Source organism: Cavia porcellus, unplaced genomic scaffold (genome assembly GCF_034190915.1).
Source record: "Cavia porcellus strain 051 isolate PalLab524CR breed Dunkin Hartley unplaced genomic scaffold, mCavPor4.1 scaffold_33, whole genome shotgun sequence".
NCBI lineage: Eukaryota > Metazoa > Chordata > Mammalia > Rodentia > Caviidae > Cavia > Cavia porcellus.
The window spans coordinates 17,726,366-17,741,510 of record NW_026947516.1 but is presented as its reverse complement, the minus strand read 5'-3'; the positions used below and the strand labels follow the sequence as shown (position 1 = coordinate 17,741,510).

The following is a 15,145-nucleotide window of genomic DNA, read 5'->3' as shown; positions in this document are numbered from 1 at the left end:
GAGTTTTTGTTCGATCATTGAGCAAAATTGTTTGCAGTGTCACTTTTTGAATGTCATTTTAAATACATTAATTTTGTAACCTGAACAGCTATTTCCTAGATGACAATATGTAACTTATCAACCAGTCATTTCTTACCGTTTATTTTTCTGTAATTTTGTATTATTTCTACCCTTTTTTATCTCCATGTATTTTTTTGTTTCCTTTTCTTTAAATAAAAAAAGTATTTTTCATGTTTTCCTGGGGGAAATAACATGATATTGTTAGTATGTAATTTTCTACTGTCTTATTTTGTTTAAAGTGCTTCTCATAAGAGAGCTCTGACCTGCGTATGACACTGCACAACTCAATTAATAAACCATCAACAAAGGGGAAAAAAATCTTGGAAAACTTAAAGTTGACCTGTATTTCTTCTATTTGTATATAGACAGCAAAAAGAAATATAAGTGAGTCACACGGACACATTGTCATCTTAAGTACTTCTCACACCAGGAAATAAATTACTTTATGTGCTGAATTTTGTGCAGATGTTCCTCATTTAATGACTAGCCTGTTACCTACTGTTTGGACTTATGATGGAGGTGTGCTGTTCAGACTTATGACCTGTCTTTATTTTTTTTGGTATAGCTTTGTATAACTTGATTATAGAGCAGCATGTCTTGTTTATATAGCACTGTAGTTGTTGCTGATTGTATTGTAAAGTACCACGAGTTTTACACTCTGTTCTATATTACAATACTGCATGTGAGAGTTATGCAAAGCAAAGCAAAATGATCAAGTTGGAGTTTTCTTTGATCACTTTTTTGTTCTGAATATTGTAATGTATATACTATATACAAATCCTCATTTAGCGACCAATTCACTTCACGACTTAGTCTAAGGGATGTGCCTCCATCATTAAATGAGCATGATCTGGTCTGTCTGTACTTTCTTCTCTCTGCTTCTTTCCTATGATACCTTTAGCTGGCCAATTGGCCTAAGTACAATGAAAGAGAAAGGAAAGAAGTGAAAGAGGGAGAAGGAAAACAGGGAAGGAAGGAAGGAAATGAACAAAGGAAGTTTTAAAACAATTCTCAGGACCATTTCGGTCCTTCTTTCCCATGAAATCCCAGCTAGTATCACTCGCTGCCTAAGTAAATGTCAGCTTTAGCTCCTGTTTCTTGGGGTTAAGAGCCCTTGCCTTGATGCAGATTCCAGCAGCTTTGATGTACCCACTGCTGTGGGTATCAGCCGAGATTTCTGACTTTCTCACTTTGAAGCTCACTTCTCTGCCTCTAAATTGCTGAGATTGTTTGAGGCTCTTGAATGGTGATCCCACATCCCGGAATAGGCAGCTCTGAACTTCTCTTTAAAAGAATTGGGGTGTGTGGAATCTCTGCATCAGATCAGGGCTTCAAGAGAAGTGGTTTGGGATTTTTCCCTCTTGCTAATGGCAGACTAGCCTGTTGCTGACCAAGTCTCGGAAAATGAAAAGTTACAAAAAGCTCTTTGAAAACATCAGAGAAATACCAAGGCGATAATGATGTGTGGAAGCAAAATCCTGGAGAGAATGGAAGTGCAGGGAGGAAGCTGCGATTCAGCATCTTTTTCTCTCATTAAGTCATTTACAAATTTCAATCAGCAGCAGAGAAATTAAAAGCTGAGCAGAGCTGCTGGCAGCTTTAAGCTGGAGAGGGACAGCAACTGTGGTTCAGGGCTCAGCGAGAAGAGGGTCCCAGGTCAACATCCCAGGGTGTGAGAAAAGACAGCCTGAGGGGTAAACTCTCCTAGCAAACGAAACAAGAAATAGAGCAACTCCCACAAGGACCAAAACCCAGCTTCCAATCTGCTCAGTCCCTGACTGAAGCAGATAAATGGTCTCAGAATATCTATAATTCTTCATATGCAAAATCAGTCACATAAACAAAAATTGCTTCATTTTCCAGGAGACAAGATGAAATGACCAAGAACAATCAAAGGAAATAAAAAGGTAAAAAGGAATCAGATTTCTAAAGGTTTCCACATGTTAGAGTTTGTCTGAGAGAGATTTTAAAATATATTGGGACTAATTTGAGAAACTGAGTAATAAAATAGAACTAAATGTAAATACTAAAATTGCAATATATACTTACCAAAAATGAGAATTAAATGGAAGCTCCAGGACCAGACTAGAAAAAGAGAGGACTAATGACCTGAAAAGGACCAAACTGAAGTACAGTGAGAAAAAAGGATGGGAAATACAGGAAGTGGAGTAGAGATTTATGGGATGCAGAAAAATGGTAAAATTAAAATGTGTTCAAAATAATCATCAGTAACAGAGGCTGACCATAGCACGAAATGACTTGCCTTAATAACAGCAAAAACAATCAAAGGAGGAAAAAATTTTCAAAGGCTTAAAATTAACCTGTAATTATTCTAGTCATATGTGGATACTGCAAAGAAAGAAAAGCAAAATTTAAAGTTGTACCGATTGAGAACTTTGTAAAATTAACTAAAATTTTTAGGTCACAGATTTAAGAAAAGCTATGAACATTCACATCAGGAAAATAGAAACCACCTCTATGCATATCATAGCAATACTACTGAAAACTAAAGCTAAAGAGAAAAAAAAATCTTAAATCAGTCCAAAAGGAAAAACAATCAATACTCTTAAAGGAACAACAATAAAACTGACATCTGACTTCACTGAGAAAGAGGACGATGAGTGGCCATTTTGAAGAGTTGAAAACTGAGCCTGTCTGAAGGGATTTGGGATTTTTCCCTCTTGCTAATGGCAGACTAGCCTGTTGCTGACCAAGTCTCCTAAAATTCTATGCCCAGTGAAAATATCTTCTAAAATGTACATGAAATACAGATATTTTCAGACAATCAGAAACAGAAGCTAGGCCTGGTGGTGCACTCTAGGAGACTGAAGCCAGAGAATCACAAGTTTGAGCCTCATCTGGGCAATTTAGCAACTTAGTGAAACTGTCTCAAAATTTTAAAAAGATCTGCGGATGTATCTCAGTGCAAAGGCTCTGAGTTCAAATTCCAGTACCATCAAAAACAGTAATGATGACAAAAACGGTCTGAGAAAATATATCACAATTAGGCTTACACTAAATGAAATATTGAAGGGAATTCTTTCGGCAGAAGTGATCTCAGATGAAGTCACACAGATGTAGAAAGGAGTGAAACAGAACAGAAAAGATACACGAATGGCTATAAACTGAAATCTAAAGTTAAATCTAGTGGTAAGTAAGATGGAAAATAAAGTATGGACGAACAATAAAGATATCATAAAAAAATTGTGGGTTTTAGAATAAGCAGAGAGTTAAAAGTTTCGGATAAGCAAATCTACAACCAAAAGGCAGGAGAGAATATGAAATGAATTTTAAGCGTCTTAAGATGGTTGGATCTTGCAGGAAGTAGGAAAATTTTAACTTATAGTAATTCTAATAAGTCAACTCTGGGGTAGGACCTTAAAGAACACTGAGAGCCTGCATTAATAAATTCATAGAGGGGGGAAAAGAATCATTAAAATATTTAATTAGTGTGCAAGAAAGAAGAAAGGGAAGGAATATGATTATGAAACAGATGAGACCCAAACTCAAACAATAAAATGGTAGGTTACATTTAAATATAGAAGTAGAACTGAATTTATCAGTGTCTGTGTTTATAAATCAGAAATTGTAGCTGGCCTCCAGAATCATGAGCTTAATAAATTTCTATTATTTGTAATTTGCCCAGTCCATCCCATTTTGTTATTGCAGCAGAAAAAGACAAACACAGTGGTCTCCTAAATCTTGATAATAATTCTAAACATCGATGTGACATTACCAATAGGCATGAGGCATGCAGTTGGAAGAAACGTTTCTAACTTCTAATTAATAAAAAGCCAATTTTAATAAATCATTCTAGAAGACTGACTTATCCTTCTACTTGCTCTATAGAAATGAATATTACCTGGGCTGGGCATGTAGTTCGGTGGTAAAGTGCTTGTCTTGCATGGATGACTTGGGTTCCACCTCCCACGTCAAAAAGAAAAAAAGAAATATAAATGAATATGACCAAATCAGGGTCACACTTTTCTGGATTTTGTGATGTTTGTGGAATGTATCAGCTTATTTAAATGTCTAAGCTTATTTAAGATTTCTAAATATGTGTAATTTATAAATATTTAAAACATTCATTTTCTTGCCTAGTTTTTATTTATTTATTTATCTTTCTTAACCATCCTCCAGGCTCCATAAAACCTGGATGACCTCTTGTCATCTATGGCTGGAACCACCATTTTTCGATTGTCAAATAAGCAAATAAATAAGTCATACACCAATATCCAGTACTCTAGGTTCACCTAGTAGAACCTACCAGGGTTTGTCCATTCCTTTATTCCTGGTTTCCTGCATCCATCAATTTCTCCATTCGACAGTGGTTTGATGAGCACTTACTATGGGTTACAAACTGTTCTAATGCCAGAAAACATAATGAATAAGATAATCTCCCACTTTTTTGGAGCTTACATTCCAATGGTCGAAAACAGACAGTAAAAAAATGAACAAAATAATTTTCAAGAAAATAATTATGGATGATACTTACTTAAGAGAAATGATGACGTATGTCCATATAAAAACTGTATGGGAATACCTCTGCTACATTTATTCACAATCGCCCAAAATTTAAAACAAGCCTAATGCCCATTAAGCAGAGAGGGGATAAACAAACTGTGGTATATCCAGACAATGGAATACTATTGAACAAAGAAAAGTCATGGATTACTTATCCATGCATCGACATAAATTGAAAGAAGCCAGACTCAAACAGCCACATACTGCATCATGTCAGTCATGTGACATCCTGGAAAAGATAAGTGGTTGCCAGTGGAACACGGTACGGAGGAAAGAGACAGGCATAGGGACATGAGAAAAGTTTGAGGGGGAAAGATGATAGAAATGTTCTCTATCTTGATCGTGGTGATGATGTGATTGTACACATTTGCCAAAATTCATAGAAATGTGCATCTAAGGATTTACTGTAGTTAGAGCACAATAAACCTGAAAAAAAGAAGAAGGATGATGGAATTGTGTTGGTCACTCTGCTAGGCGTGTGGCAAGGAGTCTCTTACAGGAGGCAACTAAGCTCCTTTTCTCATTGGGAGGTAAACATATATTTTTTAAAAAGAGGAACAGGAGCATAAATTATTTTATTATGAAAAATGTGTTTTAATTAAGAGAGAATTTATGCAATCTCACACACCAGCAGGGTTTATAAGTGCAAGAATGCAAATGTAGTCTATTTTTAAAGGATGATATTGACAGGCGCAGTTCAAAAAAACCTCACCAGGGAGCCCTTTAGGGCTGTGCTGCCTGATTCATGATCAAGTTTGTGCTTTTTGTGCCTCCGTGCATATTAAGTTGACAGAAATGATGCTTAACTAATCACATAAAAGCCTGACACTTGAAAAGATAATGTGCAAGAGGTGAGATCAAAGTTCTCAGCCTCACCTTTCCCCTTCCACGGACAGGTGCTCCCGTGAAGAGAGCAGCGGTGGGAAAGTGCACCTCCCCCGCCCTGCCCTTTGATCACGCCCAGAACACACAGAGAGCAGAGGAAGTTTTATTGCTGTGCACAGACATGAATTTAACTAGTGTTCTTCTAGAAAAGCAGTGTGTGCCTCAGAAACATCAGACCCTAGAGAAGTCTGGACTCAAGAAAACTGCTCCGACTGAGGGAGCTATAGGAAAGATGCTTTGTAAGAAATTATGACTTGTCTTCTGAAAAAGAAGTCAACCACTTTGGAATCAGTGAAGCTGGGTATACAATAGAAGAACCTTAGAGATCACTACGGTGACCCCTTCCAAGCCCCCACAGTGGTGTTCCCCAGGATAATGTCTTCCATTCACAGTGGTGGCGTTTGCAGTCTGTAGTCCGATTGGTCAGAGAAGTGAGATGGAATCAGACTCCAGTTTCCCTGAAGGAACCAGAATGAGGGGATTAGGGTTGCCGTTTGACTCTGATTTTGTTGTGAAGGTTAAATCCTGTCACTTCTTTTGGTCTCTGTCAAATAAGGGTCTGACTTTTAAGATGACTTCTACTTCTGGCTGTTGGGTTTTTTTTTTCTTTTTATCACTTTGTCACTGCCCAAACTTTAATCTAGCTGCAGCTATTATACCCTTTTAAATTTTTATTAGTACATGATTGTAGTACATGCTGATTATACTCATTGTGTGGAATTGGTACATCTATACAACACATCTCAATTCTTTTTTTTCTTTCCCTCCCCCTGACTTCTGCCAGATCAGATTCATTTATGTATGAGTCTTTATGAGGATGATTGCCATATATACAGGTCCAAAAAGATTCATAGACCAGAAACACAGAAAACACATAAGACAATTATATTAAATCAAGGTACGCTTTTAGATTGGCCAGCTGGATTGCAATAACTTTCATTTTCTGTCTCTCTTTTCCTATTATGTGTCTTTTACTTTGTACTTTATGTATTGAGTTTTTCATATAAAAGAAACCATGTGATATTTAAGCTTGTATGTCTGATTTATTCCACTTAACATTATGGTATCAAGGTACATCCATTTTGCTGCAAATGATTCAAGTTTATCCCTCTTCATGGTAGGGTAGTACTCCACTATGTGTAAATACATTTTCTTTACCCATTTGTCTGTTGATGGACACACATGCTGCTTCCAAGACTTAGCTAGTATGAGTTGTGCTGCTCTAAACATGGGTGTGCATACATTACTATAACATGATGTCTTTAACTCTTTCAGGAAGACACCTAGAAGGGAAACAGTTGGGTCCAAAGGAGTCTCTATTTTTAGTTTTTTTGAGGAATCTCCATTACGGTTGTGCTAGTTTACACTCCCACCAATAATGAAGAAGAATTTTCTAAAAAGTCATTGCACTCTTATTAGAAGTTGGATGGGCCAGGCTTTCATAGAAGACAGACACCATCAAGCTTCCTATGCCCTTTATAAAGCAAATCTGTGAAGTAACTCTGTGGTACAAAGCAAGGTAGGTTTGGTAACTGACAAACAATACAGGCAAAAACACCTTCAGAAAGGACTTGAACTGTGCCACGCAGAGTTCACAGGACATGAGCAGATGGAGGGAACAGAGCCTAACTGGTAGGGAGGGGAAATGTGACAGTGAGAGAGGGGAGAAGTCCAGTGGCACCCACGTGGGAAGAAATGGCAGGAATTTGGATAGAGCAGTGTTTGGTCTGGTTAGTCTTAAGACAGGACTGTATAAGGATAGACTCACAGGTGGGTGAGGGCCTGAAAAAGAGCATGGAAATGTCATAATGCAAAGCTTGGTGTAGTGGCATACACCTGTAACCCCAACACTCGAGAGGATGAGGCAGGAGAGTCACTGTGAGTTTGAAGCCAGACTGGACTGCATAGTGCAGTCTTGTCTCAAAAAAGAAGAAAAACCACAGCAAAACAAAATTCATAATGCAGGCCTTGAAAGTGAACTCCTTCACATGTATTCTTCAGAAAGTCTCAAAACCCTATGCATGTGTAGACTTCTAAAAAGTTTATGAGAATAGATAAATAATGCACAATGAAATGAGCAGCTACTTTGAAGAAAAAGAGACACTAAGGTACCCAGTGCTGTTCTGTAGCACCATGGTGTGAAATCCAGCAATACTATTATTCTTTGTTCAGAGTGATTTTAGTCTGTTTTTTTTTTTAATTTCAACATACATGAAGGTATGGACAGCTATTTTGAAGAGAATGAGAATCATTATAGCATCCATTGTTGACTTCCTTATTGTCTGGTCTTCAAGACCTAACATGCCTTCATCATCCTGTTCTGATCAGTTCTATACTATCTTTTGTATGAATTCATTGTATGCAAAGATATGGACAACTATTTGGAAGAAAGCAAGAGACAATATGATAGACAGTAAAGATCTCTGATTGTCTTGCTTTGAAATCTGTGTCTCTTACATTGTTGTCTTGTGATCTGTTTGGTTCTGTTTAATTTTACCCTCTTTAGAAATAAAAAAAAAAGTCTCAGAATCCTATCAAATTAAGTACTTAAATTCTCCATGCCAGTGATGGTATTGGGCTGCAGGATTTCTTCCCTCCTCATTTGTGCGTGTTTCCAAGAGAAAGCAGATGGGAGGAGCTTGAGCAACTGGAAGGCTTTGGGTTCTGAGGAAATCCTGACAGGCTATCTGAGAGAGAGCCACATGCGTGGGTCCCAGGAGAGATATCTGGAGCCCATACACAGGGCAATCTCATTTCTGCACTACCCAGTAGAACTGGCTGCAGGGATGAGACTACTCGGTGTCTGTGTTGCTAGGGGGAGTAGCCACTAAGCTCATGTGATGTTGAGCACTTCACATGTGGCTGCATCACTGAAGAAATGGATTTTATACTAAAGTATATGAAATCTCTAATCTCATCATTCTTGGAAATCTACAAAATGTTTAAGCAATGAATACATGAGAGGATTTAAAAAAGACAAGTGAAATAATTCAAAACAGCAAGATAAAAGGTGTCACAAGATTATTCAGGTCTAGGATAATAAATCTCAGGTCTAGGATAATAGAAAAGGACCAGGAAATCTGGGCTAGAATGATTCAATTTTGGACTTTAAGGAGGAGGCTTGAGCCAGACTCTGAATGAAGCAAGATGGCAGATAAAAATCACAAGCTTTTACACTTTGGAGGTATCATAGAAATAATCTAGCTCAAATGCCATCATTTTATAGATGATTAAATTAAGACCGTAGGAGCTAAGTAGCTTAGTCCAAGTCCCTTGTGGTCAGTGATGACAGAAAATTTCTGACATGCAGGTGCACAGATACCAATTCGAGGCCAGACACCAGGAGCTGAGAAGAGGGAAAAAGCACACTGGAGAGCAGTGCGACAGGAACAGGTCAGCTGAGCCACTGTGCATGGGGACACCTATGAGTGTAAGGGCAGAAGATCTGGGAGGAAAGTGAGGAAAAGGACTGACCCCATAGGGCTTGAATGTAAGCCTGCAATTGGCCAGTTGGGATAATCCCAGAATTCCCGCTTCTGAGATTGCCTTAAAATCTCCCTTTGCCACAGTGGCAGTGGAATAAACTTTTCTAGAAGCATATTATTCTTTTCATGCTGACAAACACTCAAGTTCTTCTGAGGAAGGAGAGGACTGAAGAAAGGGAGGTCAGAATGAGCACCAGCACTGCTGGCTCACCTGCAGAGGGCAGGGATAGAGGCTTGTCACTATGGGTCCCAGTCACATGTCAGAACCCCTGATTCAGTAGAGCTGGGTCCTAAGGAGCTGTATGATTTTTCAGTTCCCCTAGGATTCTGATGATCTTTCAGTTTGGAGGTGCTTTTAATTTATCTTTTATTAGCTTCAATAATATCTGCAAAATCTATACTCCTAAACCCAGTATTCCATACTTGGACATATCCCCCCAAAGAAATAAGCTTTTATTTCCCCAAAGGCATAATAAAAACATTCAGCATGATTATTATCAACACCAAACTATATATAACCCAGTGCCTATCAGTACTAGAATAGACAAATCTACTGTGGCATACTCATGTAACACTGTCTACATGCACCAGTATAGATGAACAGTACAAAATAATAAGCGTAAGAAGACAGACATCATGGAGTAATCACTATACGATTGCACTTATGTATGACTAAAGAATTGGCATAAATATTTGCTGGTGACTGATCAGAATTACTTCTATGTGGGAGTATTAACTAGGAAGAAGCAGAAGAGAAATTCTGGGGAAAACTCTCATGTATCTCAACTGGGTAGTGGTTATGCAATTATATAGACATATATGACAGTATTGAACTGGTTTAACTCACTCGATTAACTGAGTATAAAGATTACACTTTGTTCAGAAGAACGTATAATAAAATACTTATTTGCACTGCCAATCCCATGAGGTTTCTATAAGTATCCTGCAGCTTTAAATAATGAGATAAATAGTGAAGTATATATAGTCTTTATGTTCTTAACTAGCTCAATACCTACTCTTGTTGAAATTGATTAGATGTGCTGCCTGTAACTCAGGTGGCCATCAGCTTTATAATACCATAGTGGAGCACAAGAAGTTAGTTATACAGGAGCACACAATGATTTCTCAACTTGGGACGGACCTATAGTAACTATAAACTTACTGAGGATGCACTGCAGCTGCCAATGCGTCCAAGCCAGCTTTGGAAAGAGCTTTGCCTTTCTGCTGATGGTGAGCTGGGTCTGCTTTGAAACTCTGGGAATGAGGTGCCTGCAGCTGCATCTTTACATTCCATGCCCTCACTTTCCTCTCTGTTTCCCTTCCCAAGAAGACAGTAAACACCATCTGCACCACTGCATTCATCAACCCGGAAGCTGAAATCTCGCCTTCCCAGCAAGAAAATTACCCTCATCCTGAAGTGCCCTCTGCCATTGGTAGCCAGCCACAGAGCCCCTGCCAGTTCCAAAGTTTTCCAGCCCTGAATGTACACCGAAACTGCACTGGTAGGCAAATGTCCGGGCTAAGAGCACACTGAAGGCCAGGCAAGGGAATGTAGGGACCCTGTCCCGTGGTGCAGTACACTCACTTCTGGGCCATTTCTTTTCAGTCTTTGAAAGTGCTATGTGTGCTTAGCAGTGTGCCTCAGGCAGCTGAGCATAAACACGTCTACAAATACTGATAACATTATCTTTATTTGTCCATTACTCTACAAGGTCAGCTCACCTGAGAACTATTTGTTCCCCTACAAAATGAGAACCCAGAACCTCATGTATCAAAATGTGAGACATTTTCTTCTGAGTATAAACTTTTAGGAGCTGCTTCTTTGCTTTTTCTAGCACACTCTCGGGTTCTGTGTATCTCTAGCATATAAAATACAGCTGGTTTTGAGATTAAAAACGCACAGTCTCTAGTTCACTGAACTGTTTCTTTTTGTTGTTGTTAATTTGACCATTTTGTTTATGCTGTGTCTGAAAGTCTAATCATTACTGTGTCCAGTTGGCAGAACCCAGAAATACATAAGGTATGTTCAGCAATTTGTGTGAACAATCTGCAGATTATTTCCTGCCTTGTTAATTCAAGCAAAGTGCTTTGCTACAGGCTAGATAAATGTCTGATAAATGTTAAAGAGTACAAAAAATTTTAAGAATGAATACATGCAAATTTGTATGCAATACATCCACACAACAAATGCAGTTCACAAATATACATACATACTTTTTCCAGAATAAACTCCTACACCAGTCTCTGCCCCTTTGAGCCCCAAACCAACCCCTCAAAGATATTGTGTATAGAATAATGTCAATAAAGATATGAAAATAAAAAGTGAAGCTTGAATGAAGTTTTCTCCACACGGGGGAAAAATAAACCACTTAATAGAGACTTAGAAAAAAACAGCACCAACTCTTTAGTCATAGACAGCCACACAGAAAATCAGCTTTGAGAAAAGTTAAACTGCCTGAGGAAAATACATTTCAAAGAAATGAGGCTTATTTTCTCCTCTGGGTTACTTCCGAAAGAATATTTTTGAGATGCTCAGTGAGACTTCTTTGCTCTCTGAAGGGCTTGAATTGCTCCTAAAAAGTATTTGCCTGAGGTGGAAGCTATGGGGTGTGATGGTCAATTAATTTTGCAGGAAGAGAGAAGTTAGGAAAATGTACCTCCATCCTGTACTCAGATTCTCTTCCCCCCTCATTTGTCTCCTGTCTCTACCAGTTGCCATTTTCTTTCTAGAACCAGTATGTCAAACGCAGTAAACGATTCCCAGAACAGAAAGATACTGCCTGGAATATGGGCAGTAACTAGCCTGAACGGGAATAAAACTTGCCTTTGTATCAACAGCCCTGTGGGTCATGATGCAACATGGCAGTTCATTTCCCGAGGCCTCAGCCACCTTGAGAGAGCAGGTAACTTCCGGTCAGTGCTTACCTGTCTGCAGACAGCGCTGTGAGTGTGAAGACAGACACCCCCACGGAGGTAAGTTGGATAAAGGGGATCAGCTTGCAGCCCATTCTGCCAAATAGCCATCTGTCAGCCAGGTACCTGCTGGCATCCACGGGGGCACAGGTTACCAGGAGGAGCAAGTCTCCCAAAGCCAGGCTGGAGATGAACAAGTTCGGCACATTGCGCATGGACTTGACTGTACAGAAGATCTTGATCAGTGTGATGTTGCCAATGAGGCCTATCAGGATGATAACCCCATAAATCGCAGGGATGACATAGATCCCCGGGTGGAACCAGTCTTCGCTCACAGGGAGATCCACACTGTGATTGGAGGTGTTGCAGTGCATCGAATGTTTCCTTTCCAATTTCAGAAGGAAACAATTATTTGGATCCATCTTTAGCCTTCTCTTTACCTCAAAGTGCCCTGTAGATGCTGTTTCTAAACTTTTGATTCTGCAGTTAGGTGAAGATGCAGGTGGTGGCTATGCTTGGCTTTCTAACTTCTTTACTAAACACTCTGAATGCCTATCTACTATGATATTCAAAACCCCTTCGTCACTGTTTTGACGCTAATGCTGTTCTGGCTTTCACACAGCCAGTTCGGTCCCTCTCTGAATCCAGTAAGTTAACAACAAAAACTCAGCCCAAAGAAAGGCTTCCAAAGAAACCTACTCTGGCACCTCTTTCTCCTCTGCCCTGGCCTCAGTTCCCTTACCTGCAGTTTACTGAGAACTTTTGGCTATTTTCACACAGCATTCCCTGTCTTTCCTGATATTTAGAACCTAGAGGTTTAAAGTGGGTAGAAAAAACTGCACTGAGCAAACCTCAAATCCTATAGGTAGGATGCCGTGCGCGTCACAGGCTTCACCAGCAAACTGCCGCTCTGCTGAACCGAGGACAGACAGCGAATGCCAGCCCCCTGCTGGACACTTCAATCACTGCCCAGCTGCCTGCCTTCTCCAAATGAGGAGCCACCGACCGACCCGCACACCGCACTTCTGCGCGCTGTTGCAGATCCGCTGGGCTTCTCATTTAAACACACGACATCTAAGGGAGGTATTTAATAAACGTTGCTAGCATCGCACAGGCATTGGACATGTTTCTGACACTATCTCCATGGACTCAGATGGGTCTCACTTCCCATTTTCTCATCTTTTCTAATACATTGGAGTGGCACACGGGGATTACTGTAAAAAGTATGTCTGAATTCAGAACACACAAGTGCACGAGGTGTCGGTGTGTGGCTGTCCCACTCTGGCTTTCAGAGCAGGGCTGATACTGAGAACACAGGCACAAGACTGTCCCTCAAACCTTCAGCAAAGCAATCTGGGAAAACTAGAAACCCCATGCCCAGGGGCTCTAGCCTGGGGCTTTGCTAAGCCCCTCCTGCTCCCTTTCTGGGGAGCCAGCTAGTGTATATTCTTAATTCACAAAGATTATTACTTTATCCTGGAAAAATAGGTCTTTTCTCATCTGATTGAAAAATAATGTGAATTGGCATTTTGATGTAGCTATTTGTAATTTATTATTGAATGCATGCCACATTTCACAGCAAATTTCCCCTTAGCCTTGAGTGGCAAATGAAGGACTGCAAAAGAATTACAGGTGCTCCTAAATAACTGGGTCGGGGGGAGCTGACAGAGTTGAAGAGGTGTTAGGAAAGACTTCATCAGGAAACATATAAGTCTTCTAGCCAACAACTTATACATACATTATAAGGGAACAACTTCAAGACTTCCGTGCAGCAGGGTCTTGAGGCACTTTGCTATCAAAGGCCCCCTTTTGCAGGACTCACGAGGAATAAAGACACTTGTCCTGGGCTTCTATGTCAGAGCCCCCCAGCGCAGGCCCCCAAGTGTGTTGCTATGGACATTTCTAGTGTGATGCAACACTAATGTGGTCACTGTGTTCCTACGGAAAGCCGGGTGCTGCCTGCCCAGAGGTAGAAGTGCTTCTCTCAGGAATTCGGCATCACTGGTAATGAGTCACTGACCACGAGCCTGGCAGTGTCCATCTAAGGCTGGCAGGGTCACTTAATGATGCCGTCCATGGGCTCTCGTCTGTCTCGGCTCTCTCTTCTATTACCTGGGCAAGGAACTGAGGCCCTTAAAACCCAGGCTCCTCCTCTGTACATTGGAGATAACATGTCAAGTTAAATAAAATGATCCGTGGTTAAAAGTAAATAGTGTTTGGCCCACGGTGAGTACTCAATTAATAATAGTTATTTATTACTATTATTGTGATTATTATATGGATATTGAAAAGGAAAGATTTCCTTTGGAAATGGTCAGAAGAGTGACTGACCTTAGATTCACAGGCAAGGGGTCCCACTCACATAAGTAAGTCAACAACTCCTCCATTCACTTGACAGAAATCTACAGAGAACTGAACGTTGCCAAGCACTGTGTAAGAGGCTGAAAGAAAAATCATATGAAGATATGTGTATTTGCAGCTCTTTAGATCCCCTGTCCTTTCTGGAAGGAAGAAATTACCCTTGGTTCACAAAAGGTGGTACTTGATCTTAAAAGGTAAGTATTTGGCAAGGCCTTTTGAGTGGAAAAAACAGTATATGCCTAAATACAAGCATAAGGGAAAGGCAGGGCACTAAAGTCAAGAAAGGTCAGTCAAATGGGAAGAAAGGGGCGGAGAAGGAGTATGAAGGGCAGGTTGGCTGGGATTGTGATTCAGTGGTTTGGGGTTTTTTTTTTGGTGGTACAGGAGATTGAATATAGGATCATCTCACTAAGTGGTATTCCCAGCCCTCTTTTTCCTTTTTAAAAATTATTTTGAGACAGGATCTTGCTTAGTCATTTGGGTCTCTGGGCTGGACTTGAAATTACTATCTTCCTGCCTCAGCCTCCCAAAGTGCTGGGATTGTAGGCATGTGCCACCACACTTGACTGATCCTGTATTTTTGCTAAGAAGTTTGGCTTAGAGTTTTGGTTCACAAAGAGGACACAGTATGGTTTCTGTTTATTTCTTTCCTTGTGCTTGTGTGCTGCGTTAGTCTCACCTCTCAAATCCAACTGGGCAGTTAGGGTTTCTTTCCACATCAGCTAAATGGATGCTGATGGATGTTGCTTTCTCACAGCTGGTGTTAATATTGTGTTCCACAGCATTATGAAATGTTCTAATGGTATTTTAGGAGTAAAGGTATGCTGAGGTTGGACACCTACTATTTTCCGGGATCAAGGATGTTTTAAAAAGCTAATTAGATCATTTTGATGTCATTTATTTATTTATTTATTTGG

The 15,145-nt window shown here is 39.9% G+C and overlaps 1 protein-coding gene across 2 annotated transcripts in view; it reads right to left on the bottom strand.

Moving 5' to 3' along the window:
* Grpr (gastrin releasing peptide receptor) overlaps positions 1 to 12,806 on the bottom strand; it is a 67,108-nt gene extending 54,302 nt beyond the window's left edge. For both annotated transcript variants that reach the window (XM_063242727.1, XM_003463023.4), the window contains exon 1: positions 11,880 to 12,806. In XM_063242727.1, the coding sequence (XP_063098797.1) occupies positions 11,880 to 12,289 (410 nt within the window). In that variant the 5' untranslated portion in view covers positions 12,290 to 12,806. The remainder of the gene's footprint in view (positions 1 to 11,879) is intronic.
* Positions 12,807 to 15,145: the final 2,339 nt, after the last annotated feature.